The 25,726-nt window shown below is 58.6% G+C and overlaps 1 protein-coding gene across 2 annotated transcripts; it reads right to left on the reverse strand.

Moving 5' to 3' along the window:
* Positions 1 to 968: 968 nt before the first annotated feature.
* On the reverse strand, positions 969 to 25,610 carry TNNI1 (troponin I1, slow skeletal type). Of its 2 annotated transcripts, XM_032654381.1 has the most exons (10): positions 25,547 to 25,610; positions 12,566 to 12,616; positions 9,216 to 9,245; positions 8,456 to 8,459; positions 6,723 to 6,764; positions 5,768 to 5,899; positions 3,889 to 3,978; positions 2,502 to 2,678; positions 2,157 to 2,266; positions 969 to 1,310 (listed from the first exon to the last, which is right to left on the reverse strand). In XM_032654381.1, exons 3-9 carry the CDS (start codon positions 9,224 to 9,226, stop codon positions 2,159 to 2,161), a joined length of 564 nt encoding a protein of 187 aa, XP_032510272.1. In that variant the 5' UTR covers positions 9,227 to 9,245; positions 12,566 to 12,616; positions 25,547 to 25,610; the 3' UTR covers positions 969 to 1,310; positions 2,157 to 2,158. The 2 variants fall into 2 exon arrangements, with proteins under 2 accessions (XP_032510272.1, XP_032510263.1); XM_032654372.1 differs by lacking the exons at positions 8,456 to 8,459; positions 25,547 to 25,610 and adding an exon at positions 12,743 to 13,717.
* Between the last annotated feature and the right edge of the window lie 116 nt (positions 25,611 to 25,726).

Here is a 25,726-nt window from a genome sequence, read left to right on the forward strand (position 1 = left end):
AGCTGTTTGCAGCAAGGACCCAGGCAGACTGCTCTTCCCCCAGCACACCTCGGGCTGCTGGTCCTTCAGGGGCTGGCCGGCTGCGTGGCCGGGAGCCAGACCCCGGCCCAGGGGCCCCTGGTGCTGCACTTTGCTCCCAGCTTCTGGCATTTATGGTAGATAATGCACTGGGAGCAGAGGGCAGAACAGGGACTCACAGGCAGCTGGAGGGCTCTTCACACAGCCCAGCCTCTCCTGGGGCCAGTGCCGGGCGGCCAAAAAGCCAAGGGCCGGGCCGGGGACCAGCTGCTTCCTCGTAGGCATATCTCAGGAGTCACGGGAGCCGCTGCCCTCCATGTGTGTGGAGGGGTGCCCCCAGGCCCCCCATTCCACCCCAGCAGACTTGCACCCCTCACCGGGCTTTGGCCCAGATGTCAGCGGGATGGAGAAAGGACCTGACCTGGAGGACAGACAACTGACTGCCACACCTTGGGACAGAATCAGTCCTGGGGGACATGGTCCGTCAGGAGTGTGAAGGAAAGACAGTCAGGGAGGGTGGATGCAGGTGGACAGGGCTGGCCCAGGACCCGATGGGAGAGCCCAGGGCAGGCGTGAACAAGGAGCTGCCTGGTGGCCGGGGTGGAACTGCAGGGCATCCCCCTGGCTGGGCCAGGACACCGACCTGATTGCTCACCCCGAGGGTCAGGCACACCAGGGCACCCGGGAGAGGGGAGCCGGGGGAACGGCCCCGTGAGAGCAGCAGGGCCAGGGGCTGGGAATGGAGGGGCCCCTTGACAGCTGCGGGTCAGGCTGGGCTGAGCTGAGCACCCTGGGGGTGAGGCTGTGCTGTGTGGTGTCACCGGACCAGATGGCAGGGGGACCAGCTGCCCCGAGCTGCTGCCTGAAGCCCAGCACAGCCTCCCTCACAGGCTCCCTGCCTTCCCCCTCCCCCAGGTGCTCACAGCCGGAGCTGCAGAAGTGAGCAGGACACTGGTTTTAATGGAGAGGCTGTGACGCCCACGGGCGCTTGACATACAGAGTGGAGGGTGCATGCCTCCTCGAGGCCTGGTTGCCCCACAGCGGCCGGAGACCCAGGGAGCCCCAGGGAGCCCCAGGGAGCCCACCCGCCAGCCAGGCGCCGTCTTCAGACGCTGCCGTTCCTCCCCTCTTGTGTCTGTTAATCCCAGTCCCGCCGGAAGGCGCTCAGGCTGGAAGGGAGACGTGGGAGGAGGGGGCGCGCTCTGCAGTGCAGGGGGGTATGCTGAGAGGCCGGCGGGCGGGGCTGCAGGAAGGAGCAGGCAGGGCACCCGGAGCACAGTTTGGCCAGCTGCCTGCGGGACAGAGAGGCAGCAGCCCTCAGTTCCCAGGCCTTCTCACCCCGGCACCCAGGCTGGACTGCTGTCCACAGGGGCTCCTACGAGCCTCAGCTCTCCCCACCCTCCTCCCCACGGGGCTCCTCGCACCTGTCCGCCTGGGCATCCTCCCACGCGTGGCCAATCCCCACCTCTGAGCTCTGGTTGCACCATCAGCCCCTGACACGCCCTCCTGCGTCCACAACCCCATCACATCCTCGGAGAGCTTGCCCCTCCAGGAGGCTTCTCAGATGGACAGGGCTGTCGGACAGACCCTGCCCTGTTGCACGTGCCCTCCGCATGCCCACAGAGGGCTTCATGTGTCCTAACATTCTGCTTTCTCCAGCAGCTTCCTCGGAGAGTGGGTGGCCTTGTCTCCTCTGAATGGAAGCCCCCCGACCAGTGCTGGGCACTTTGCAGGATTCCCCAGGAGGCAGTTAAAAGTGGTTTAGACTTTTGGAAAGTCAGAGCTGGAAGGCCCTGGGGGTCATGGAATCCAGGGGTTCTAAACTCTGGCATCAGAGTCACCTAGGGGCTGATCCCACCCCAGAGGCTCGGATCCAGCAGGCCTGGGAGGGGCCAGATCATCTGCGCCCCAGGTGATACACCTGGGGGATCACGGAGCTGACGCAACCCCCATGCTGCAGGTGAGGGAGTGAAGGGCCCCGAAGCAGGGATGATGTGCCTACAGTCTCAGGGGACCAGGACTGAGCCACCTCAGGGCTCCTCTTCCCCGCCCACCCTGCCCAGCCCGCCAGCCGCCGTCCTGGCGTCCCTGCTGCCCTGTCAACTGGGGCCTGGGAGCGGGGAGCTGGCTCTGCCTACCTCTACTGGGAGGTCGGGGACTTGGCAGCATCGAACATCTTCTTGCGGCCCTCCATCCCGGACATGGCCTCCACGTTCTTCCTCCAGTCGCCCACCTCCACGGGCCGCTCCTGTGGGCGGCCACACAGGGGACACTTAGCACCAGGCCCTCCCTGCACAGGAGCGGCTGGGTGATGGGAAGTCAGCCTCCCCTAAGAGGTGGGACATCCCAGCCCTCCTCCCAGAACAGGGTGGTGAGGCCTCTCCTGGTCTCCCAGGGGTCATGGAGCGTGCCGCCGGCTGGCGGGGCTCATGTGGGGGGCGTAGGGCTGGCCGAGGCCGCGTCGAGTGAGGTCGGGGGCTCACCTTCTCCGTGTCCTCCTTTTTCACAGACTTGAGGTTGGCGCGCAGGTCCATGGACACCTTGTGCTTGGAGCCCAGCAGGGCGCGCAGCATGGCGTCGGCCGAGACGCGGACGCGCCGCAGGGGGGGGCGCTTGAACTTCCCGCGCAGGTCCAGCACCTTGAGCTTCAGGTCCTTGATCTGCGGGGAGGGGGCAGCTCAGGGCTCCGGGCCCCAGCCAGGCCCCACTTCTCCAGGCTCCAGGCCAGGCCCTCGGGGACGCCCAGACCCACTATCTGTCACCTTGCAAACAGCCACCTCCGTTCTATCCTATTCAATTGGTACAGGGGTGAGTGGGACTCCGAGAGGGAACTCGGTTAGCCGTGGCGGCCATGGCGGCCATGCAGGGAAGAGACAGAAGTGTCATTCGGAAGCCCTGCTTGCAGTGGGACGGGCCACTTCCTCTTATTCCCGCTTCTAACCAGTCCCTTCCCAGTGAGCCTTCAGAGCAGGTCATTGAGGGCACAGCCCTGGTCCAGCAGGATGGATAAACCCCATGTCCGAGCCCCCTGGGGGATTTCCAGGGTGCAACCTCAGGAGGAAATTCTGGGGGGATCCCTGAACCCACAGATCGTCATTCCTGCTGGGGAGAAGTGGGAAGGAGGGAAGTGGCTCCAGTCCCTCCCCACCCCTCTGCTGGAACAGGTGCCCACTCCAGCAGCAGGAGCCCTGCCCCTCCGCATTCTGCCCACCGCACCAGAGCTGGGTCTGGGTGGAGCTGACGCCCCGCGCCCCATGCTGGGGGAGTGCTAAGTGACTGGAGTGAGGGTCAGAGGCCAGGCCCATCCTAGGTCCACCGCTGTGTGACCTGGGCCGAGTTTCTCAGCCTCTCTGAACCTGTGTCCTCATCTGTCAGGTGCAGATAAAAGCACCCACTTCGTCCACAGGCGTGCAGGGAGGATCAAAGGGACAATGCACATGAAAGCCGTTTGCAAGGTAAGGTGTTATTAACAGGCTATGATTATTTGTGTGGGTGAATAAAAGGGGTGGATTCTCTTCCACTGAAGAGCCCACCTTACAGGTTGGATGAAGTCTGTGCTTTTCATCTGTGTGAAAAGCATCACCTTCTCTCTGCCCAACTCCAGCCCTGGGGGATGGAGTGCAGGGACCAGAGCTTTCTAAGTGCCACTCCAGACCCAGCAGTGGGAGGGGGACCTGGTCCACAACTGCCACGTCAGTGCCCACCCGACACCCCCAGACGTCACCCGCCACCCACCTGACCTGCACTGGCTGCGCCCACCTTCTCACACACCACCCTGTCCCAGCCAGCCAGCCTGCTCCAGCTGTGCCCCTGCCACCTCCCATCCCTGGCTCACCTCCCAGGTGTTGCCACCCCCCAGCCCCGGCTCACCTCCCGGGTGTTATGCAGGCATTTGGCCTCGATGTCATATCTCTCCTCGTCCACCACCTCCACCTTGGCGTGCAGGTCCCGGCACAGGTCCTGCGGAAGCAGGGGAGTCAGGAAGGGAGATGAGGGAGCCGCTCAGCCCCCAGCCCCGCTTTTCCACCTCCCGGCCGGGTGCCCGGCCCCTCCTCCACCTCGGCAAGACCTGAGCTGTGGAAGGGGCTGATAGACCCCTTCGCTCTGAATGGAAGTCCTTTGTTTTCCTTTCCGAATGTACTTATCGCTAAAAAGTTTTCTTATGATAAAAAGAATGTAAGTTGGGGCTTCCCTGGTGGCGCAGTGGTTGAGAGTCTGCCTGCCGAGGCAGGGGACATGGGTTCGTGTCCCGGTCCGGGAGGATCCCGCATGCCGCGGAGCGGTTGGGCTCGTGAGCCATGGCCGCTGGGCCTGCGCGTCCGGAGCCTGTGCTCTGCAGCGGGTGAGGCCACAGCGGTGAGAGGCCCGCGTACCGCAAAAAAAAAAAAAAAAAAAGAATGTAAGTTAATTGTAGAAATTTTGAAAATTATGTATTAAGCAAAAATAATAAAACAAGGGGACTTCCCTAGCGGTCCAGTAATTAAGACTCTGAGCTCCCAATACAGGGGACACGGGTTCGATGGAACTAAGACCCCGCATGCCGCACGGTACAGCCTAAACAAACAAAAAAATACTACTACTAATAAAATAGGAATAATTAGTGATACTAATTATTATTATTTAATTAATAATAAAATAGGAATTATTACCACCAGGCAGTAATAACATAGGTTACCGCCTGGAGGTAACCATCGGTGACATGTTGGTCTACAAATGGTGGGACTTCCCTGGCGGTCCAGTGGGTAAGACTCCGAGTTCCCGATGCAGGGGGCCTGGGTTCCATCCCTGGTCGGGGAACTAGATCCCACATACATGCCACAACTAAGAAGTCTGCATGCCACAACTGAGACCTGGCACAGACAAAATAAGTAAATAAATGTCTTTTTTAAAAAATGGTCCCTGACTTACGATGGCTCAGCTTATGATCTTTTTTGCCTTTATGATGGTGAGAGAGCAATAGAAATTCAGTAGAAACCATCCTTGGAAGTTTGAATTTTAACCCTTCCCGCTAGTGATGTTCGGTGCTGGGCAGTGCAGCCCCAGCTCCCAGGCAGCCCCACGCTCGTGAGGGTGGCCACCCACACACGTAAAACCATTCTGTACCAGACAACCATCTGCTTTTTCATTGTCAGTAAATTACACGAGATATTCAACTCTTTATTATAAAATAGGCTTTTCTGTTAGTTGATTTCGCCCAACTTTCAGCTACCGTGAGTGGGGTCCTCACACGGTTAAGCTGGGCCAGGTGAGCTGTGATGTACGCTGGGTGAGGCGTAGACAGTGCACTTTGGCCCTACGACAGTTTCACCTGACGATGGGCTTCTTGGGACTTAACCCCATCGTAAGTCAAAGGAGATCTGTATCTCCTTCCGGGCCCTTCACTCTGCAGTCGCTGGTGTTTAAACTCTTATCAATGTTATAAAAACATTAAAGGCCTATTTGCAGGGGAAGGACGGGCAGGTCTGGAGAAGTGGGCCCTCCCAAGCGTTGGCCAGCTCCCGGCTCTGCACCGTCACGCTGCTCCAATACGCGACCTAGCCCCTGCTCAGCCCCCCGTACCCCCCGCAAGCAAGCCCCTCCTCCCTGCTGAGGCTCCCTTCCCGCTCGTAAAATGGGACCCAACGCCCCACCCCTGCCCGACCCCGCGCCACGGGGCTGTGAAGACTAATGAGAGAGCTTGCGGCCGAGCCAGTCCGAGTCCCTGCCGCGGGGCTGCGCGCCGCTTCGGGAGCCCCTCCCCCATGCCCACCTGCAGGGCGCTGAGCGACAGGCCTCGGGTCTGCAGCGCGGGGATGCGCTCGGCCAGGTAGCGACTCTTCTCGGCCTCCCGCGCCTCGTGCTCTTGCTCCCAGCACTCCTTGGCCTTGGCCAGCATCAGGCTCTGCGCAGGACACGCCCGGTGAGCGCGGCCCCGGCCCCCCACGGCAGCGGGGCCTGAAGGGGAGGCGGGCCCCCGACCGCCAGCCCGGCCCCGGACGAGGCCCAGCTCAGGCAGCTGCCAAGAGTGGGAGTGTGTGCGCGGCCACGTGACGCCAAAGCCCGGGGGACCACACACCAGCACCCGCGCTCTTGGACCCCGGGCCTTACTGTCCTTCAATCTTCCTCTTACCATTTCTCATCTTTTTGGGCCCCAGGGCTCCTAAGAAAGAATCTCTTACCAAAATAAAGCAAGCCCTCTGCCCCCACCAGGGGTCTCACCGTGAACATGGCCCCGCCTCCTGCCAAGCCCTGGGAAGGTGCCAGGACCAGAATTCCAGGTTCCCACCCTCTGACCACAGGCTCCGGGCTCTGGCCACACTCCCTCTGCCGCGTCCTCCTCCATCCCCTCTCGTCCTCCATCCCCTCTCGTCCTCCATCCCCTCTCGTCCTCCATCCGCCCGTCCTCCATCCCCTCGTCCTCCATCCGCCCGTCCTCCATCCCCTCTCATCCTCCATCCCCTCCTCCTCCATCCCCTCCTCCTCCATCTCCTCCTCCTCCTTCCCCTCCTCCTCCATCCCCATTCATCCTCCATGCCCTCTCGTCCTCCATCCCCCCTCGTCCTCCATCCCCTCATCCTCCATCCCCTCCTCCATCCCCTCTCATCCTCCACCTCCTCCCCACTCTGGTCTCCCTCCTCTTTGACCTCCCATGACCCTCCCCCCCAGAGGTGCACTGCACCCCTCTACCTCCCCGGACACCTCCCCAGAGCCAGGACCCCGCTCACCTTCAGCAGGAGTTTGCGGGAGGCAGTAATCTTGGGTTTTCTCTGAGGAGAAAGAGGAGGAGAGATGGGTGAGGTGGCGGCTATAGAACCAGAAATCTGGACCAGGCCGGGATGAGCGCCTGCCTGTCACCATCCTAACCCAGAATCCTCACCTCAGGGTCCCTTAAAAGCTCATCTTGTGATTGCACCCCTCAGATTCAGAGACTCAGCTCCCTGACCGAGGGGCTGAATCCTGCAAGAAACTGCGTAGGTCACAGGGTCTGGGCACTCCCTTCCTCATCTGTGAGTCAGGATGCTGAGACCCACCTAACCCGGTCCACAGAGGGACTACAGACAGAATGAGATCGTGCGTGAGCACCGGCTTTGAACAGCGTGCATGAGGCACACGGCCTGGCACGCTGGGGCAATGTTGTGTCACCAGAGAAGTAAGCCCTGAGTTCCCTCAATAAAGAAGCTCCATCTCTTTAGACGTCAAAACTTTTCTTGATGTCAACACCATCCATATAAATTGCTCTCAGTTATGAAGACAGTATTTTCTCTTCTTATTAAAAATGCTTGACATCTCTTGCTGACTAGATATGTCCTAATAGGTCTTGGCCCTGTGGCAGCGTCCCCCAGGGAAGCGAGAGGGGTCTGCTCCATCCCTAACTCCGAGGGCTCCTGTCTCCTCCTGGACACAGGTGGTCACTTCTCGAGCTACTGGTGAACGCCCCCCCCCCCACCTGCAGCTACTCTGCGGAGCCCCGGCCACAGCTTGTGTTTGCTATTCTTGTGCGTAAAGTAGAAGCAATCAGCTCTGAGCCGTCCCTGTGGGAGAAAATGAAGGGGCTCTCGTGCCTGGAACCTGCTTCTAATCCAGCTATTCAGGGTGCTCTGTCTTTTCCTCTCCGAAAGCCAAGGGTTTTGCCGCGTGTCCGGTCCGCGTGGTTGCCAGGGAATGGCCTGTTGCTATGTGCGTCACCAGCCGCGGTTTACACTGTCATGCACCCGCGGAGATGTCTCACCATCTCCCCACCAACCGGGGGAGATTTTGGCCACCTCGTTGCCCATCAGTCACCAGGGACTCACTTTCATATGAGCCTCAGTGAAACTTAGAGATTCACACGACTATGGAAAAACAGAATCTCTGCCGAGTGTCTCCTCCATCCGTGCTGCGAACTCCCAGCCTGCCAGCCCTGAGTCCACAGCTCCCCAGCTGCAGTCCCCACCCCGGGCGAGGCGGGACACAGGCTGTGTGTGATCTCAGCAGTCTAAACAGACCTGGGCTGTATCGGGGGCGGGGCCGTCTAAGACCCGAGGGGAGGGCAAGAATCCCGTTGCTCCTCCCTCAGTGTCCGGTGGTGGGCGGGGCTGGAATAACCCACGGATGATTCCCTCCCACCTTTCCAATGTAGATCTGCAAGGACAGGACGGCCCCCCAGAGCTGGACGCGCTCTCAGACCCGGTGAGGGAGAACTGCTCGGTGGTCAGCATGGGTGCAGAGTCGCACCGCCTCTGTCTGGTCCCAACCCCAGGACCACCTTCCAGGGACGTGATGCACTGGGGCGCCCCCCTCCCTGGACCTTGAGGAGCCCCACGTCCAGAATCTTCCCCCAAGGTTTATATTCTCCAGGGAATTTGCTCAGCCACTGAGCACCCCTCCCCAGGCCTTGACCCAAGCTCTCTCTCCTCAAATGCCCACCCTACCGCCACCTGTCTAACGTCCGCCAGGACAGAGACACCCCCAGTCTTACCTCACTGCAGGCATCCATCACAGGAAGGCCAGGGTGGGCGGGGGGCGGGGGGGGGGAGAGCAGAAGACAGTGAGTGTGAACAACGCATAGCATCCATGCGACAGCAGACCGTGTGGACAGGCTGGGGGAGGGGCGCGGTGACAGCACACCAGAAAGAAAGCAGACAGACATCGTGCAGGGGGGCCAGTTCGAGCACAAGCAGAATAGAATAGAAACCCTCAGGCCCTGTGGGCTACTGGGGGCCCTTTTGGGAGACACGAACCACTGTACACTGGGGAGGATGGAACCCTCAAGGTGGGGTCCCAGGCTGTGAAAACTTCCTTCCCGGGCGAGTAGGTACCTCCCCAAAGCTTGTTCATCTACTGGGTAACGTTAAATCATGGCCTGGGACTTTTGATCCATCCATTTGATCAGTGCAAACAAACTCTGAGACACAGGCCAAGAGGGTCTTTCAGCAACAAACTGGGAGCCAGTTCTGCCCAAAGCCTGGGAGGACACGTGGACCCTAGGGACCCCGGCTCTCAGGACTGTGCCTGTTTTAGGATCTGGTCTCCCAGGGAACTGCTTCAGGGACCGAACAGATGGTCTGAAATCTGCAGCAACGGCGCATGCCTTCCTGGGCCCCGGGGCGGGGTCGGGGTGGCGGGGAGGTGGGCCCCGGGGCGGGGCTGGGGGGCGAGGAGGTGGGCCCCGGGGCGGGGCGGGGAGGGCCGGGGCCGGGGGCGGGGGGGGGGGGGGGGGGGGAGGCAATACTACTTACACGTCCGGCATGGCGGCGGTGGGGCGGCACCTGGGGCAGAAGGAACCATGGATGAGGGAGAGTTACAGTTCCTGCCCTCACCCCGACCTGTCTGGGCCGTGGGGCTGTGTCAGCCGCCCAGCCTGGGAAAGAAGGTCCGATAGCAGAAAGGAGAAATCAGACGTATCGCCTTCCAGTGGGTCAGGATGGGGTAAATACTTGTCCGTTTACTCTTTTTTCTCTCCATTCATTTACTCACTCATTCACAGGGGAGAGAAACCTTACAAAGGCAAAGAAACAAGATGAGAATCAAAAGTGGTTCTGCTGGGCAGGTGTGTAGGACCAGGATCTGCAGACTACAGCCCACAGGCCAGGACTGGACTGTTCGCTTAAAAGACGGTAAAGCAAAGAAAAGATGTGACAGAACCTTATGTAACCTGCAAAGCCTAAAATATTTCCTAGCTGGCCCTTTCCAGAAAACATTTGCCGACACCTGTGGGATACACAGAAAATGCGTTTGGAGTTGGGGGGTGGGTGCTCGCTCACGGGGCCTCGAATGACAGGGTGAGACAGACTGTCCTGTGGGCAGTGGGTGGTCATGAAGGTCTGAGAGGGCAGGGTCTGGAACAGTGAGCACAGGCCACAGGAAGCCACCACACGGCACACCGCCAGGGGGCGCCGTTCACGTGGATGGTGATGAGCTGGGACAGGTCCGTGAGGGGCCCTGAGGGGGGTCAGGCCAGGAGTCAGGGCAAAACCCCGTGTCCCACTCTGGTCTTCACCCTAACCCTCCCCGGGCCAGCTTTTCCCTCTGCAAAATCGGGGGTTAGAGGACTTGTTTTCCATTTAATATTTGGTCTTGAACCCTTTGTTCAAAGCAAGTCCAATCAATAGAGCGGCTGGCCCTGGTGGAAGGGGCGTTAGCCCAGGACCCCCGTGCTCCTCCGTGAGGTCCTGCGCCCGTGGAGCACAGTATGAAGCCCCCTGACCTGTGTGACCCTGGGACCCCTTTTAGTCCGAGAGTCTGGGGCTCAGACGGAGGAGGAGGGCCTCGAGCCGTAGAGGGGTCCACAGCCAGGCCTGACCACCCTCTGGCCCCGGCTGGACAGCATTCCAGTGCAGGGGGTGGGCACTGGGCCAACGACACGGGGAGGGAGGGGCACGGCTGGGGTGGGAGCCGGTGTGTGGGCGGGGGGTTGGGAGCCCGAGCTGGGTTATGAAGTGAAGGATCAGGGAGGGGATGGAGCCAGGGGAGAGCTGAGCACAGGGCCAGGGGTTTGGATCTGGTCCAGAGCCTGGTGTGGGTGGGGCAGGCTGATCCTGAAGGACAAGTGCAAAGTGGCCGCCGTCACCTCCTCCAGAGCCGCCTCCGCCTCTGCCGCGACGCCACCCTTTCCCCTCCTGCTGGGAAGCCTGGGTGGGGCTCAGCCACCCCGCCTGAATCTCCCACGCGAAAGCCTTAACCACGCCCCATCTGCCGCTGCCTCGGGGGTGGGGGGAGGGCGAGGCCCGGTGGAGGGAGTGTGACCCAGAGCTTCAGCTGTCACCCTGGGGCACAGAGGGGAGTAGAAACAGTCCACACATTCCCGAGATGCTTGGCTGCAATTAGATTTTATCGCCAGCTGTTTATTCTAGGGCCGCACTCCTCTGAAGACACCGAGGAGGTCCAGAGAGGAAGGGCAGCTGGGGAAGAGCCCTCCCCACCCCCAGCCCCCGCAGCACGGTCCCCGGGGGCACAGATCTCACTGAGGAGGGACGTACTCGTCCTCGGTCGGGGGCGGGGTTGGGGGCTGGGGGGTGGGGCCTCCGGCCGTGTCCACACCCCCTAGACAGCCGCTACCTGTCCGGCCAGGCCAGGCGTCCTGCCGAGCTCCGGGCCCGCCCCCGGCCCGGCCGCTGACAATCACCAGGCCAAGGGGTCCCAGCCTTGCGCTGACACCCACCAGACGGGACCCCTCGACAGGTCCCCTGGAAGACAAGCAGAGACAAGATAATAACTCAGGATGGAGCGGACAGCTCAGAGGGTGGGAGAGCCGCGCTCCCGGCCCCCAACAGCAAGAGGGAGATAACGGGACCCACAGTGGGAGGTGGGGGTCCCTGGGCTACCCTCCCCCAGGCCCCATGGGTGGGACAGGCCAGCCAGGCCGTGAGACCGAGACTGAGGCTGTGTGTGGGCCTGTGTGTGTAAGCGTGTGTACGTGACTGCGTGTGAGCAGGGATGTAAGCGTGTGTACGTGACTGCGTGTGAGCAGGGATGTAAGCGTGAGTGTGTACGTGACTGCGTGTGAGCAGGGATGTAAGCGTTGAGTGTGTACGTGACTGCGTGTGAGCAGGGATGTAAGCGTGTGTACGTGACTGCGTGTGAGCAGGGATGTAAGCGTGAGTGTGTACGTGACTGCGTGTGAGCAGGGATGTAAGCGTTGAGTGTGTACGTGACTGCGTGTGAGCAGGGAAGGGACCACAAATTGCTACTCAGGCTTGTGTTCCTCGCACCCCCATCTTGGACCTCAGTTCAAGGGCATCTCGGTCCTCCCTGACTGACTGCTGACAAGGCTTGTGCTCCCAAGGCTGCAGTTGTGGACCCCCCAGCACCCTGAGCTCTGAACAGGAAAGCCCGCCTACAGCTGCTGGGGACAGTCTCCCGGCCCCGCCCCCCCGTTAGAGAGCCCACCCCGCCCGACACCCTCCCCCTCCACCCCCCCACCCCCGCCTCGGGTCCTCACTGATGTGCTCACAGGCTCTCGAGCTCCCATCCCAGTGCTGTCCCCCCTGCCTTCCCCCAAGAGCCCCCCTTCTGCGCCAGAGCCAGGAGGCGGGCTGGCGCTCTGCCCGCACCTGCTGTCCACTGTGCAGACAGCAAAGGGCGCCAAGCGAGCTGTCAAAGACAAAGAACAAAGAGGCAGGACGGCTTCCTTGGTCGGTGGCGCGGGCGTAGGTGCAGCCTTCCAGCCCCCGAGTCCTGCCCCCGCTCCCTCCTGCTCCTCTGACCCGGGCGTCAACCCCCTGCACTGCTCACCAAGCTCCCCCTCAACTTCCAAATACAGCCCCTCTGCCCCCTCTGGTCCCCAACGCGCCCCTCTCCCTCCTGGGACGGCTGGGCTGCGGTGTGAAAACGATCCTCGAGGCCCTGCCGGCGGCCCCCTGGGCAGCCTGGGAAATCCTGCTCGCGGCTCCGAACGGGCAGGGGGCTCACCTCCAGCCACAGTCTTGCAGGGCAGAGGCCGCCCTACGGACTGAACGCTGTGGGACTGTCAGGACCGTCCACCAACAAACCCAGTGGCACAGGAAAGACCATCTTCTTCGCCATCCGAGCCCTCACTTGCTCCTGAGTCTGGAGCCCCAGCTCCACTGCCCGGGCGGTGGACACTCACCTTCCTGGGTCTCCGTGGGTGAGATGGTCTCGCCTTGCGGTTGACTGCAGACTGTAGGGGGCAAGTGGAGGGGAAGCTATGAAAACTACGGCCCACAGCAACTGGCGGGTAAAAATAGAACAGACGCAGCCCCTCCCGCCTCCCCGCTCCCCCCAACCCCGCCCACCACACACACGCCTCGCGAAGGGGACACCGCAGCAGGCACAGCAGCCGGCGGGCTTGAAGACACACGTGTGCCCGGCTCAGGAGGACACGGCGCCTCTGCACACAGCGGCCACCACCTAGGAGACGGCAGCCCCGGAAAGGGGGAATGGATAGCCGACTGGATGGGGCTCCAAGCAGGGGTGGCGCCAGGGCACCGGGAGGCCTGGGGGAAAGGGGGCCGTCTCGCTGGCCCTGCATCTCTCGCAAGGGAATGCGGGAACCAGGCTCCAAGAGGGCAAAAGGCTTGACATTCGGGCATCTTCTGAGGCTCTGCTACACGTGCGCCAGGGAGACTCCTGGACCTGGGGGTGATGTAAACAGTGCTGAGGGGGTCCAGTGAGGGTCCTGGGGCTAAGCTGACCTTCAAGCTCATGGCGTCTGAGGGTCCACAGATGCTCTGCACCCTCTCCTGGTGGGTTTCCCAGGTTCCAAACGGCGCCCCACACACCGTGCCTGGAACTTGGTGAAACTAACTCCCTCTGTCCCCTGACCCACCCTCTGTCACGGCCACATGCCAACAGTATCCGGGGGGCTGGTGTGCAGGGGCTGCACCTGTTCACTGGCTATTTTTAGGATGATGGATGAACACCTAATACCCACCCTATGGTCAGAGGAAGACAATGCCTGCTATGTTAATCCAGCGGCTATTATTATTGGTCATCTCATGAGCCGGGAGCCCAGGCTAGGGCAGGACAAGCAGGACGCTGACCCCTCTCGGAGGCCAGGAAAGGTCTTGTCAGCAGCAAGAAGCTGGGGAGCTCTAGCCAAGTGTCAGTCGGGTGGGAACAGAGCTCGTGGACAGGGCTGTCCTCAGGGGACATACCCAAGTGCCAGGGAGTGGTAGAGGCGCCTCCCTCTGGGCCAGCAGAAGTTGCTCTGATTTTGCGTTGGTCAGGTCACCTTTGGGAAGCCTCCATGCAAGAAGGCTGCCAGGGAGGGAGAACGGGGTCTGGGAGGTTATATGGGGGGCGGGGGGGGCGGGGGGGCGGTACAGGATCCCAGGCGGAAGGGCTGGGATGGAAACCAGAGGAGCAGCTGGGGATCAGAGAAGGAATCTGGGGGCTGGGGATGAGTCTATGGGAGTTAATTGCATTGGTTTATTAGGTTTATAACTTTTGCAATAACTTTCATACAAAACCTTAATATGTGCAAAAACAAAATGAATCGTCTGCGTGGATTATCCCGCTTTTTGAAAAGGAAAAACAAAGAGAACAGATTGACAAATAGAAGAGTGAAATAGGGGCAAAAGGACCTAAAAAGTAGGCGAGCAGATGATCTCAGAAAGACATGGTGACTGGGACCCTCCCAGCGGACACTCCCCTCCGCAGGGACCACCAGGAACCGCGGCCTCAGCGGGGCTCGATTCATCCTCAGGCTGCATGGGGACCCCTGTCCCAGGCCCCCGTGTCCTGACTCCGCCCACACCTCCCTCACCCCACCTGCCTCCACCCTCAGACCCACACGGGCCTGCAGCCCCGCTCAGCCACAGATGGAAGGAAGCCCGTACCCTCACGCCCACCCACCTCTCCCGGGCCTCTCCTGCTCTCTGCCCAGAGATGGCCTTCAAACATGGGGCTGTTAGGACCTGTTGCCCTGGCACCTGCTCCTCTGTGTGGGGTGGGCGCAGAGGCCCCGGAGCCCACCCGCAGGCCCGCGATCTCCGGCTGCAGGCTGCCCACACCCAGCTGTGAGGCCCCCCGCTGGAAGTAGCAGCCCCAAGACCCCGCTGTCTGTCCCAGTGCCTCTGCAGCCTGTCCCCTGCGCTTGCTTAAAATTGTCCTCAAAAGGTCCCCCCACCTCAGAACTCATCTGCCCAGGGGCCAGGTCAATCCCCTCCCATCCTGCCTGCGGACAGGAGCTGTCCCTGGGGCTATGAGGCCAAGTCTGGCACAGACACGCCTCCCCAGACACAGAGCCACAATCAGGGTCCGTGACCTGGAGAGGCGCAGGCAGAATTCCCCGTGGTCGGCTGAACAATGCACCACCCGCCCCCCAAAAACCATAATGTCATGTCCTAATGAAAATGGGACTATGTCACCTTCGAGGCAAAAGGGACTTGGCAAATCGGATTAAATAAGGAGCTTGAGTCGGGGAGATTCTCCTGGATCGTCCATAGGGGCCCCACTTAACCACACGGGTCCTTAGGAGACAAAGCATGAGCATCAGGGTCAGCGGTGGGGGATGACGGAAGAGGCAGAGGCCAGAGAAGGGAGGATGCTGGTGTGAGCGGGAAGGGGCCGCAGCCCAGGCGGGCAGGAAACAGATTCTCACTCAGAGCCTCCAGAGGGAGCAGCCCGGCGACGCCTTATCTTTCACCCAGTGAGAATGACTTCGGGCTGCTGACCTCCAGAAATGTGAGACACTAAATTTGTGTAGCTTTGGAAATAGGAAATGAATACCCTCTGGGATGCTGGGCAGGGCCCATGGTCACGGTTTCAGGCGGGCTCAGGGAGCTCAGACAGCAGAGCCTACCCAGGCCCAGTGACTTCCCATGTTCCCAGCCAGAATCCAGCTCCCCCCGCAGGGCCTGGCCTCCCCTGGCCAGCTCTGGTACCTCCGAGAGGATCGTAGGATGGAAGACCGTCCAGCCCGGTCACTGTGCCCGAGACGGACAGCGGCCCAGAGAAAAGAGGCTGCGTGGCGGGGGCCAGGCCTTCCAACCCCCAGCCCCAGGCTCCTGTCACACTGCCCCAAAGCCGGTCACTTCTGGACCTGAACTCTAGCCCAATTCTGACCCAAGCACCACCTCCCCTAACCCTGACACAGTAACCTGACTGACTCCACGGCCCACAGACCCCTCCCTGCGGATGCAGCATCCCGCCCGCCCCCCCCCCCCACCCCGCGCCCAGTACCCAGCGTTTCGGCCCCTCTCAGGCCTGCCCGGTTGTTCCGTAAGGTGAGTAATCCACACGTCTACACCGCAGCCCCAGCCCTGACCCCTAGAACCTCGTCCCTCTGTTGGTCTCCCGAGGCGGCCCCTTGCCCTCTAGAAATCCATTTTGTGCTGTTTTGTGTGAGATGCTGAAACAGAGCTTATCCTGTGCCTACTCCAGCCTCATCAACAGCCCCTGCTTGGGCCCGGGGTAAGGGGCTGGCCTCAGCCCCCCCCCCAACATTCACCCCACCCGCAGCTGCAGGCCGTCCACACCGCACCTTAAAACCCAGCTGCACGGGGTCCCCCGACCCCCTGCTTCCTCATCCATAAACTGGGTTCACCATGTACGGTGACTGGACCAGGCCTGGCAGCCTCGGGGTGAGGCTGGCAGCCTCCCCTGGGCCTCTTTTTAAAGTCCAGGGGGAGTCGGCGGCAGCCACGACCAGAAGCCGGGCCTGTGTGACCGGGGTCCTCTCAGACCTGTGACTTGGCGGCTCAACTGTCAGACCAAAGGGCTGAGGACCAGGGGGAGGGGCCACTCGGGGTTGGGGGGAGGGAGGTGACCCGCAGGGGGTGCAGCCTCGGTCCGCGGGCTTCCAGTGTCGCTGTTGTCCCCCAGGGTGGGAGGCCACAAGGCGAGGAAGGAAGTGTCTGACCAGGGGAGCAAAGCTCGGTGAGGCCGTGGGTGGGGGCCATGGCCCCCCCCCCACCTCAATGGCCGACACCCGTCAGCTGGGCTCTGGTCTGCAGGCGGAGGAACCCAGCTTAGCAAGGGCCGAGGCCCGGCCCACCTGCTCCTGCTGCCAGGGGCCCCTCAGGGACAGCCCGCAAGCCCCTCCTGGCTCCTCCACCCACCCCCACCCCTGTCTTGAGCCACGCGCTGGCCCAAGGCCAGCCCAGATGGAGGTGAGGCAGAAGGAACGAAGAACTGAAAAGGAGTCGCCCCTCAATTTTCTGCCGCAGACCAGGCTCCACCCCCAGGCACTGGAGACGCAGTGAGTGGACGGGCAGCGCAGAGGCAGACGGCTCTGCCACTCACATGGATGCCATCAGTGGTAGCGTCTGCACCTCGTTTCCTCACCTGGGAAATGGGGGTAAAGCGTCCACCTCGGGGGTCCCTGCAAGGCGTAATGAGGCCACCTGTACAGAGGGCCTCGCCAACGCTTAACAAACGTCAGCAGTCAGCCGGGACGTTCTCACAGCAGCCCCCCAGGAACGGCCTGAGGCAGGGGCTGCGATGAGCTCCATCTTATTGATGACGAGACGGGGCCCAGGATGGTTGAGCAACTCACTTAAGGCCCCAGAGCGAAGCGGAAGCAGAGCTGAGACCAGCACCCAGGCCTCTGTGCTCCCTCGTCAGCCCTGCCCTGCGACGTCCGGCAATAGACAGGAGCCACCGTCACTGCCTTAATGTGTTTGTCCCCCAGCCAGTTGTGCTGGCTGCAGCAGACCAGCCCTGGGCTCCCAAGGCCCCGTATAATTCATCCCTGCACGAAAAACCACAAGTGATGTCCCGAATTAACCCACTGATCCTCTTCCTACCAAATTGTAGGAGGTTTGTTTTAGAGTTTTCAGTGCTGAGACGCCTGAGAAGGGGCCCTTCCCTCCCCTCCCGGGAGGCCTGGGGGGGCCGATGACGGGCCAGGAGATAGGGGGGTGAGTCCCTGCCTCAGCTGGACGTCAGCATTCCTCACTCTCTCCTCCAAAGCCTGCACCCGCCATGTCACCTCCCCACACCCAACTCCCTCCATACAGGCCCCCTCCCCAGTGATTGGGGCCTTCTAACTCTCTCTGTCCCTCAGGGCACAGCGTGGTTGTGCAGCAGCCCAGGCCTCCGCGTGCCCAGTGGATTGAGGGCATCAGAACTCCTGCAGGGCTTGGTCAATGCAGATTTGGGGTCCCTGGCCCAGAGCTCCTGATTCATCAGGTCCGGGGTAGAGCCTGGAAGTTTGCATTTCTAACAAGGTCTCGGTGATATTACTACAGCTGCAGGTCTGGGGACCACACTTGAAGAACCCCTGTAGGTAAACCAAGTCGGCACCCCCAACCTCACCCCCCGGCAGACTCAACCCTGGGGCTGGAGGTCGGGACAATAGCCTGTGCTGTCCGCCTGCCACCCGCCACAGAGCCCGTGAAGCCGCGGCACAGACAGCCCAGCCAGGAACTGCCCTGACCCATCGCCCTGCCTTTGCCCCCAACTCCTCCAAAGCCTGAACTCTGGGGGCGCCCACACTCCCCGCCATCGTTCGCTCGTTGATTCCTTCATTATACCTGCGGGAGGCCCCCTGCATCCCAGGCACTGACCCAGGCCTGGGGTTCCATAGCAAGCCTGGGGCCCTGCCCCACTGACGCCGGGCCTAGAGGGTGCTGTTGGGTGCCCTGACACCCCCCTCACCGCTTTCACTCTGGTCCTTCTTCCCAGAAATGATTTTCGTCTTCGTCAGAGGGACGAACTTAGTCCCGGAGCTAAGAGGGGAGGATGAGTCAGTGGGGACAGAGTTCCAGCCTCCCTGGCACTAAATCTGTGTCTCCTGCCCGGGGGCCCCGAGGTGAGGCCCGTGTGCCCAGCGGCCATTCCACACGTCCCCTCGGCCCCTGCCCCTCCTCTGGTCACCACGCCACAGAAAATGGCATCGCCACACCCAGGCGCCAGACCAGAAACCTGAGGGCCATCCCCCGCCCCCGCCCCACAGTCAGCGGAGCTCCGAGCTCTGCCCTGCTCCCTGCCTGGAGTCCCCCATCTGCCCTCTGCCGTCTCTGCTCAGCCACCCCACTTTGCCAACTTTGTTTGCAACCTCTCCGGGATCCTGCGGCCACCTGAACCACCCTCCTAAAATGAGGACACGGTCCCGTCCCCAGTTCCTCCAGCTGTGGCCTCAAGGATGAAACGGAAACCCCGCAGGGGGCTCGCCCGCCCTTTGTGGCCTCCTCTCAGCCTCCCCACCTCCACACACCCTCTCCTCAAAGCTCCTGGAGCCACAGATGCTTCTCGGAAGGCCCTTCTCTCACCCCACCCCCCTCTAAGTATCAGTGGAACATTGCCTCTTCCAGGAAGCCTGCCCTGACCACCCTGACCGGACTAGGAGCCCTCGTCCAGGCCCCGGTGCATCCGTCTTTCCCTGCACTTAGCCCTGTTGACGTCATCTGTTTCATCACCTGGAGAAACCTGAGTGTCAGCCCCACGTCACACTCCTGTTTGTATACTCAGCGCCCGGCACGGTGCCTGACACACAGTAGGTGCTTACTCAGTGCTCATGGAGCAAAGGAGAGGACCGATGGGAACACGGAGAGGAGCCTTCTGACCAAAGACAGTGCAGGAACTCGCCTCTTAGGACTCAGGAGGGATCCTGCTATTTCCTGGGGTCCTGGAATATGGTCGGGGTGCCCATGGCCAGGGGCCTGGGGGAAGGGTCGGCTGGGAAGCTTCTCGTTCATGCTATTGGCACTTGGAGTGTCCAGGCCCCAGCTGCCCCCTCCCCCAGGGAGGAGCAGCTGCAAACTCGCTGACGTTGACACAGGTGATGAACCGTTTTCCCCCTCCAACAATGAGCTCAGACAGACATAGAGACAGCAGCTGGGCAGCTGGGCCTTTGTGGATGTGAAACTGAGCCCTCAGAGGTCACCGTGGGCTATGTCCACCCCCCTCCATCTCGCGTCCAGGCCGGGGCCAGGAGTGCCAGGGGGACACGGGTGCCAACGCAGCAGAGGGCCGTGCACTCTCTCTGTCCACCACTCTCACCCCAGGAGGATTTTGCAGGCACCTTGGGGCGGAGCTGGCTAGAGAGGGGCCTTCTCAAGATCAGAGGTTCTACAGGAAGTTCCCTCAAAACCTAGCCAGAGTGAGATGACCTCTCCAGAGCCCCGCACCTCCTTCTGGGGCCGGCTTTTGGGGGTCCCATACATTCCACACTGGGGCAAGAGGGGTGGGAGCGGCCTCGGGAAAGCGGAGGCCCCTTCTGTGTGTGTCCCTCCCCCCGCCAGTGCAGACACCCAGCCAAAGGTCCGCTCACAGCCTCCACCCACGTCTCCTCTCCTTATCAGAGGGGTTGTGTGTAGGAGGGTCCACAGCCCGGAGTCCTGCCCTCGCCTTGCTCCTGGCCGGTCCAGCAGGGGACACGATGCTGCAGACACAGAACTGCACCCCGATGGAGGCTGAGGAAACCAGCAGGGCAGAGATGAACCTGATCCTGCCGGCAGACCCACCTCTTCCCCGTCATGGACTTTTGAACGGGAGCAAAGGCAGACACAGGTAAACCTGCTGATTGTCACAGCAGGAATCAAGGTCGCGGCAGCAGACAAACCTGCTGATGTCACAGCAGGAATCAGGGTGGCGGCAGCAGACTGTTTGCCGGCGACGCGCTCACTGGGGAAAAGCCAGTTTCACGTGACAGCGCCCTTGATGAGGCAGAAGACAGTGCTCAGGGAGCTCTGTTGAATCCAGCTGGTACACGGGGAGCTGGTCCTCTGCCTGCCTGCAGGTGTGAGGACGTGGAAGCCGCCACTTTCGCGTGTCATTTTCACTTGACTGAAAACTGTATTTAGTCGGACTTCAATGTTGGTAGATTGTTTCTCAAAAGGGAATACAGTGGGCCTGTCACCTCGAGGGAAACAGCTGCCAATTAAAAAATTCAAGCTTGCAGGAGAAAACGCAAATCTGGGAAAATCTGTATCTGCCGTTGTGAGCTGGACAGTTTCCCAAGCACGTAGACCTCTCTGATAAGATTGGCAGTGATGTCAAAGAACGAAAGTTTTACAGACTCACGGTGTAATGTGTGAACCGTGTTCACATTGGGAAGATCTGCATGTCTTCCAAATGACCAATGAGCAGCGTTAGAGAATCACCCCGGTAAGAGATCCATTCAAAGTGCAGGATAAACGGGGGTTTTCGTTGCAACTTCGTTGAAGAATGAAGACTTCATTGATATGGTTTCAGATTCCACGTCGGAACTAACCTTCAGGAAACTCCCGCCTGTTGAGTTTTGATGCAGAAACCCAAGAAGAGTATTCACAGCACTCTGAAAAGATGATTCAAATATTCTACTTCTCTCTTTTCCGACTACCTATCTGTGTAAGTCTGAATACTGTTTGTGAACTTCAAACAGAACATATTACAACAGATTGGCTTCAGAAGCAGATATGAGAACCTAGCTGTCTTCTATTGAGCCAGACATTAAAGGGATTTGTCAAAGTGTAAAACAGTGCCACTCTTTTATTAGATATATATATTTTAAGATTTATTTATTATTTCTTTATTTTATTTATTTTGGCTGCGTGGGGTCTTAGTTGCAGCATGCGGGATCTTTCACTGCACCGTGCGGGCTTCTCTTTAGTTGTGGCGCGCGGGGCTCCAGAGCGTGTGGGCTCTGTAGTTTGAGGCACGCGGGCTCTAGTTGAGGCGCGAGCTCAGTAGTTGCGGCACGCGGGCTTAGTTGCCCCGTGGCATGTGGGATCTTAGTTCCCTCGTCCCCTGACGTCGTAAGGTGGATTATTTACTACTGGACCACCAGGGAAGTCCCTTATTAGATATTTTTTGCTTTGTAATTTTATTATTAAAACTATTATTTATAGTAACTAATGATAATGTATTTTATTTGTATTTATACATTTGTTATTTATAACATTATTTAAAATATTTTATGTTACACAGGCTTATTATGTAAACCTATTTGGGCTTACATAATAAGATGTAAGATGGGCTTATTATTCTAATTATTAAATAACTCAATCAATATTGAAATTCTTTTCCATTTCCATTTCTAATATGGTAAATATTGGTAATCATGACCGACAAAAGATTTTTAGAGCCCTCAGTAAAGTAAAGGGGTCTTGAGCCCCCAAAGTGTGAGAACCACTGTTCTGTTTTTAGCAGATTATTATTATCCTGATTAATTTATTTCATCTATCAAATAAAGCTTAAAAATAGAAAAATGATCAACAAAAAGTGAAGTATGATTTTCGCTCCTGTCTAGTGGCAGCCAAAAACAGGAATAATTAAGAAATTCTTAACAGCCAAGTTATTGTGTGTGGATTGGCCATGGCTAACCTGGGGATTTTGTGGCTTTGTGGTTTCACAAAATGTGCCTTAAAGTTAGGGAGACTTTGATAAGGAACAGCTTGAAACTGGGATTTTCACTTCAGTCCTGGGCGAGAAAACTGCCTAAATTCTAGTTCTCATCCTCGCCACCAGAGGGCGCAACGGGACGCGTGTGTGTGTGTGTGTGTGTGTGTGTGTGTGTGTGTGTGTGTGTGTGTGTGTGTGTGACTTACTCGTGACCCAGCGACCACGTACACACGGTCGTTTGTGTTACTTCTCTACACTTCATCCCTCCCCACCCACCTACCCCGCTGATACAGTCAGGCGTCCCCAGTCGGGTCCGAATCCATCACCCGCTCAGCCTTCCCTGCTGTCCACACGTGTCCACACAGGTGAGCTGGGCTGAGCCCAGCGCTAAACCCGGAGACCAACAAACACAGCTTATGGTAGACACGTTTGCAGTGCAGTTACTGTGACCCCCATGTAGCTGCTTTGACAGTGGTTGTTTACCTTCCTTAACGTGAGGGTACCTGCGTCTTAGTCCCCCTGAGGATCTAAGTGGTTAAGGGGTTCTTTATTTTGGGAGGGACTTAGAACTTCCTTTGGAAAGTTTTGCAATCCGTAACATTCACACACGTCATTCGGAAGTCATCCACGTTCACAGGCACACCAAGGCTGGGGGCTCCAAGACCCTCCGAAACCCAGTCAAGGACACACGGTGGGGGGGGGGGGTCCGATCCAGTCGTGTGTACACAGCTGTCCCCAAGGACTCACAATCCTTCCAGAGAGGGGACTCTTGCGCCCGGCTCCTCTCTGGGGTGACCGGGTGATGTTGAGAAAGGGCTGCAGGGGAAGGGCCGGCACTAGAGGGCGCTGCTGAGCGGGGTCTGCAGGGAGTGGGCGTTTTCTGATGCCTAAGACGCAAAGGTATGAAGAAAACTTCCTGCTGCTTTTACACTAAGGATATTAAGGTTCCAGAGCAGCATGGAGGCCAGGGAAACCACGGTATTTCAGAGCCTGTGACAAAATGATATTCATTCTCACCAACACCTTCCCCCATGGACAATCGCCTCACAACAATTCAGGGGGTCCCACCCGGGGTGAAGTACACACTTGCTACACCTCACCTATTATCCTCTCCCCGACCTCCATAAATGTGAATTCTTCATGATTCAGACTAAAATCTAGACAGACGGGAGCCTTCACCTCCTGCTTTGCTGTCCACACAAATATATAAAAAGCTCCCCAAACAATCGTAATAACACTCAGTACCATGTGTGTCATCGTAGTTCTGATGAGGTTGTGATGAATTCTCTGAGAGGAGACCAGGGTTTTTAGGAAACATCGGAGTTTGTCAGGCAACCAAGGAGAAAGGGCATTATAGACCCAGGGTGGTCCGAGCAGACACGGTGGCAGGAAAATGCATGGGGGGGGATATAGGCAGCTTGCTCTCACTAGGTGTAAAGGACTAAGCTGGGACAAGCAGGGAGGTGATGTGGGAGTGGCTGTGGGGTGATGACAAGTCCCCAAACCTGGTCTGCGCCCCAGGTGCCAAGGAGCCTGGACTCCGTGCATTTACTAGAGGTCTGTTAAAGGGCTGTAGAACTTCCAGGTGACACAGGAAGATGTGAATTTTAGAAAGTTCATGCAGACTGCAGAATAAAAGCTGGATCCGAGGGTGGAAGAATTGGAGACCAAGCGACCAGTTCAGAGGCAATTACAATAATAATGATAATAAACAAATATAGAAAGATTTAACTATAAGTCATATAAAATACAACAGTACAATAATAATAATAAGGGTGGCTGCTGAGGAGGACCTGAGTTAAGGCAGCAGCAGTGCCGTGAAACAGACGAGACTTTTGACCGAGGAAAACCTCACGACCTAAAAGTTATGAGTTACGTTATATTTGGGGACCTTTTCTATGGATGGGAAGATGCCAGAGTCTGGGCTCACTGAAATTATTCCTGAGATAGGCATCTCAGCTCTCTAGGGCCGGTATCCTGTTTTTTTTTTTTTTTTTTTTTTTTTTTTTTTTTTTTTTTTTTGCGATACGCGGGCCTCTCACTGTTGTGGCCTCTCCCGTTGTGGAGCACAGGCTCCGGACGTGCCAGGCTCAGCGGCCACGGCTCACGGGCCCAGCCGCTCCGCGGCATGTGGGATCTTCCCAGACCGGGACACGAACCCGCGTCCCCTGCATCGGCAGGCAGACTCTCAACCACTGCGCCACCAGGGAAGCCCCGGTATCCTGTTTTGCTCCATCCTGAGTCCCCTCAGGGCGCAGCATGGGGGCCCCGGCTGCAGGGGCTGCTGTTACCGGAATGGCAGACAACATTTTTTTTATGAGCAAAACAGATCCAAGAGGCCGTCAGGAGGATGGTCTTCAGCTCTAGCTCTTGAGGCTGTGTGCTGGGAGGTTGAGGGGCAGAGGCAGTGGGGGGTGAAGGAAAGAATCTAGACCAATCGGCTCAGTCGACAGGATGGTGCCTTAAACTGGAAGCAGAAGTACATCACAGAGGAAGAGCTGGTTTGGGAGGAAGCTGACGAGGTCCACACTGGACAGACGGCACCCAAGATGCTCAGGGGATGGACTAGCAGCCTGGCCGGTAGCTGGGGGTGGGGGGTGTGGAGGTGGATATCCCAGTGCAGAGCTCCAGGGGGACATGGTACCTGGACAGGCAGACTGGGAATCACCAGTGCATCCAGCGAAGGCCTGGAGAATACGGGCAGGGTGTGGGGATAGGAGAAGAGGGGGAGGGGGGGAGACAGGGGGAGGATGACACCCCGAGGGGTCGGACGTGCAAGGCAGGCAGGGGAAGGAATTCAGAGGAGGAGATAAAGAGATGTGGGTAGAACGAGATCAGCAGGATACCCTAGAAGGCAGGGAAGACAGCGGGTGTCGGCACAGTCAATGACACAGGCGCAGGCATAGCTCAGGATACGGGCATCACACTGAAAACAAGAGGATGGAGCAAAGTTCACAGACGGAGGGGTAATAGCCACCCCTCCCACTTCTGCTCCGGAAACGCTGGCAGCCAGCCTCAGACGCCCTGGCAAGAGGGTGGAGATTCGGATCCAGGAAAAGCAACCATCCCGAGGAAAGCACTGAAGTCTGACAGGCCTGCAGTGAGGCCGCGGGACCCTGGAGTTAGACCGCAGGACCCCAGCCGCACCCACACACAGAGCTTCCAACGGCCTTTCAGTGCTTCCGATTCCTTTGTATACATGAACATTGAGGGACGGCCAGATATTTGAGAAAAACGGCTGACTTGAAGGGAACTAAAACATTCAAAACTAATCTGGGGAAAGCACAAAATGCAAGGAACGGAACAAAACTTCAAAACCAGATGGAGGAGATACCGTGCCCATGAAATGGGAGAGAATGCTATAGAAAAAGGAAAGGAACACTCGGAAAGTAAAAGAACCCTCGGAAGTCAGCAACACGATAGCAACCATAAAGCATTCAGTAGACGGGCTGGATGGGAAAGTGGAAGAAATCTTCCAGAAAGTACAAAAAGAAATTGATCAGGAAGGGTAAGAAAATTAAAGGCCCATCCAAGGGGCCCAGTATTTTACTACTTGGAGCTATGGAGGGTCAGACAGCCTAGGAGTCAGTCACCAGAGACGCTGAGCCCACACCTCTCAGAACTGAAAGCGATGAGCCCAGCTCCATGAGGGCCAAAAACCCAAGGACCAGACCAGCTTCCGGAGGGAAAGTGGTCACACACAAAAGCCTGAAAACTCGGGCAGCTACAGGCCTCTCAGTAGCAGTAGCAGAAACCAGGATACAATAGGAATGCCTCCAAAATCCTATGGGAGATTTCCAACTAGAATGCCTCAGGTGCCCAGCCAAACCATCAAACTGACCTGGAGGGTGGAGGAAAGATGTTTTTAAATATGTGAAGCTTCCGAGTTCTCCTGTCTGTTTTCTCAAGAAGCTTCTGGAGGCTGGGTTTCACCAAAATGAAGGGACAACCCACAGAAGGGGAGGGCTTGGTGCCAGGAACAGGGAGTCACTAGGGCAGAGGCAAAGGGAAGTCCCAGGTC

This window comes from Phocoena sinus, chromosome 1 (assembly GCF_008692025.1).
Source record: "Phocoena sinus isolate mPhoSin1 chromosome 1, mPhoSin1.pri, whole genome shotgun sequence".
NCBI classification, from domain to species: domain Eukaryota; kingdom Metazoa; phylum Chordata; class Mammalia; order Artiodactyla; family Phocoenidae; genus Phocoena; species Phocoena sinus.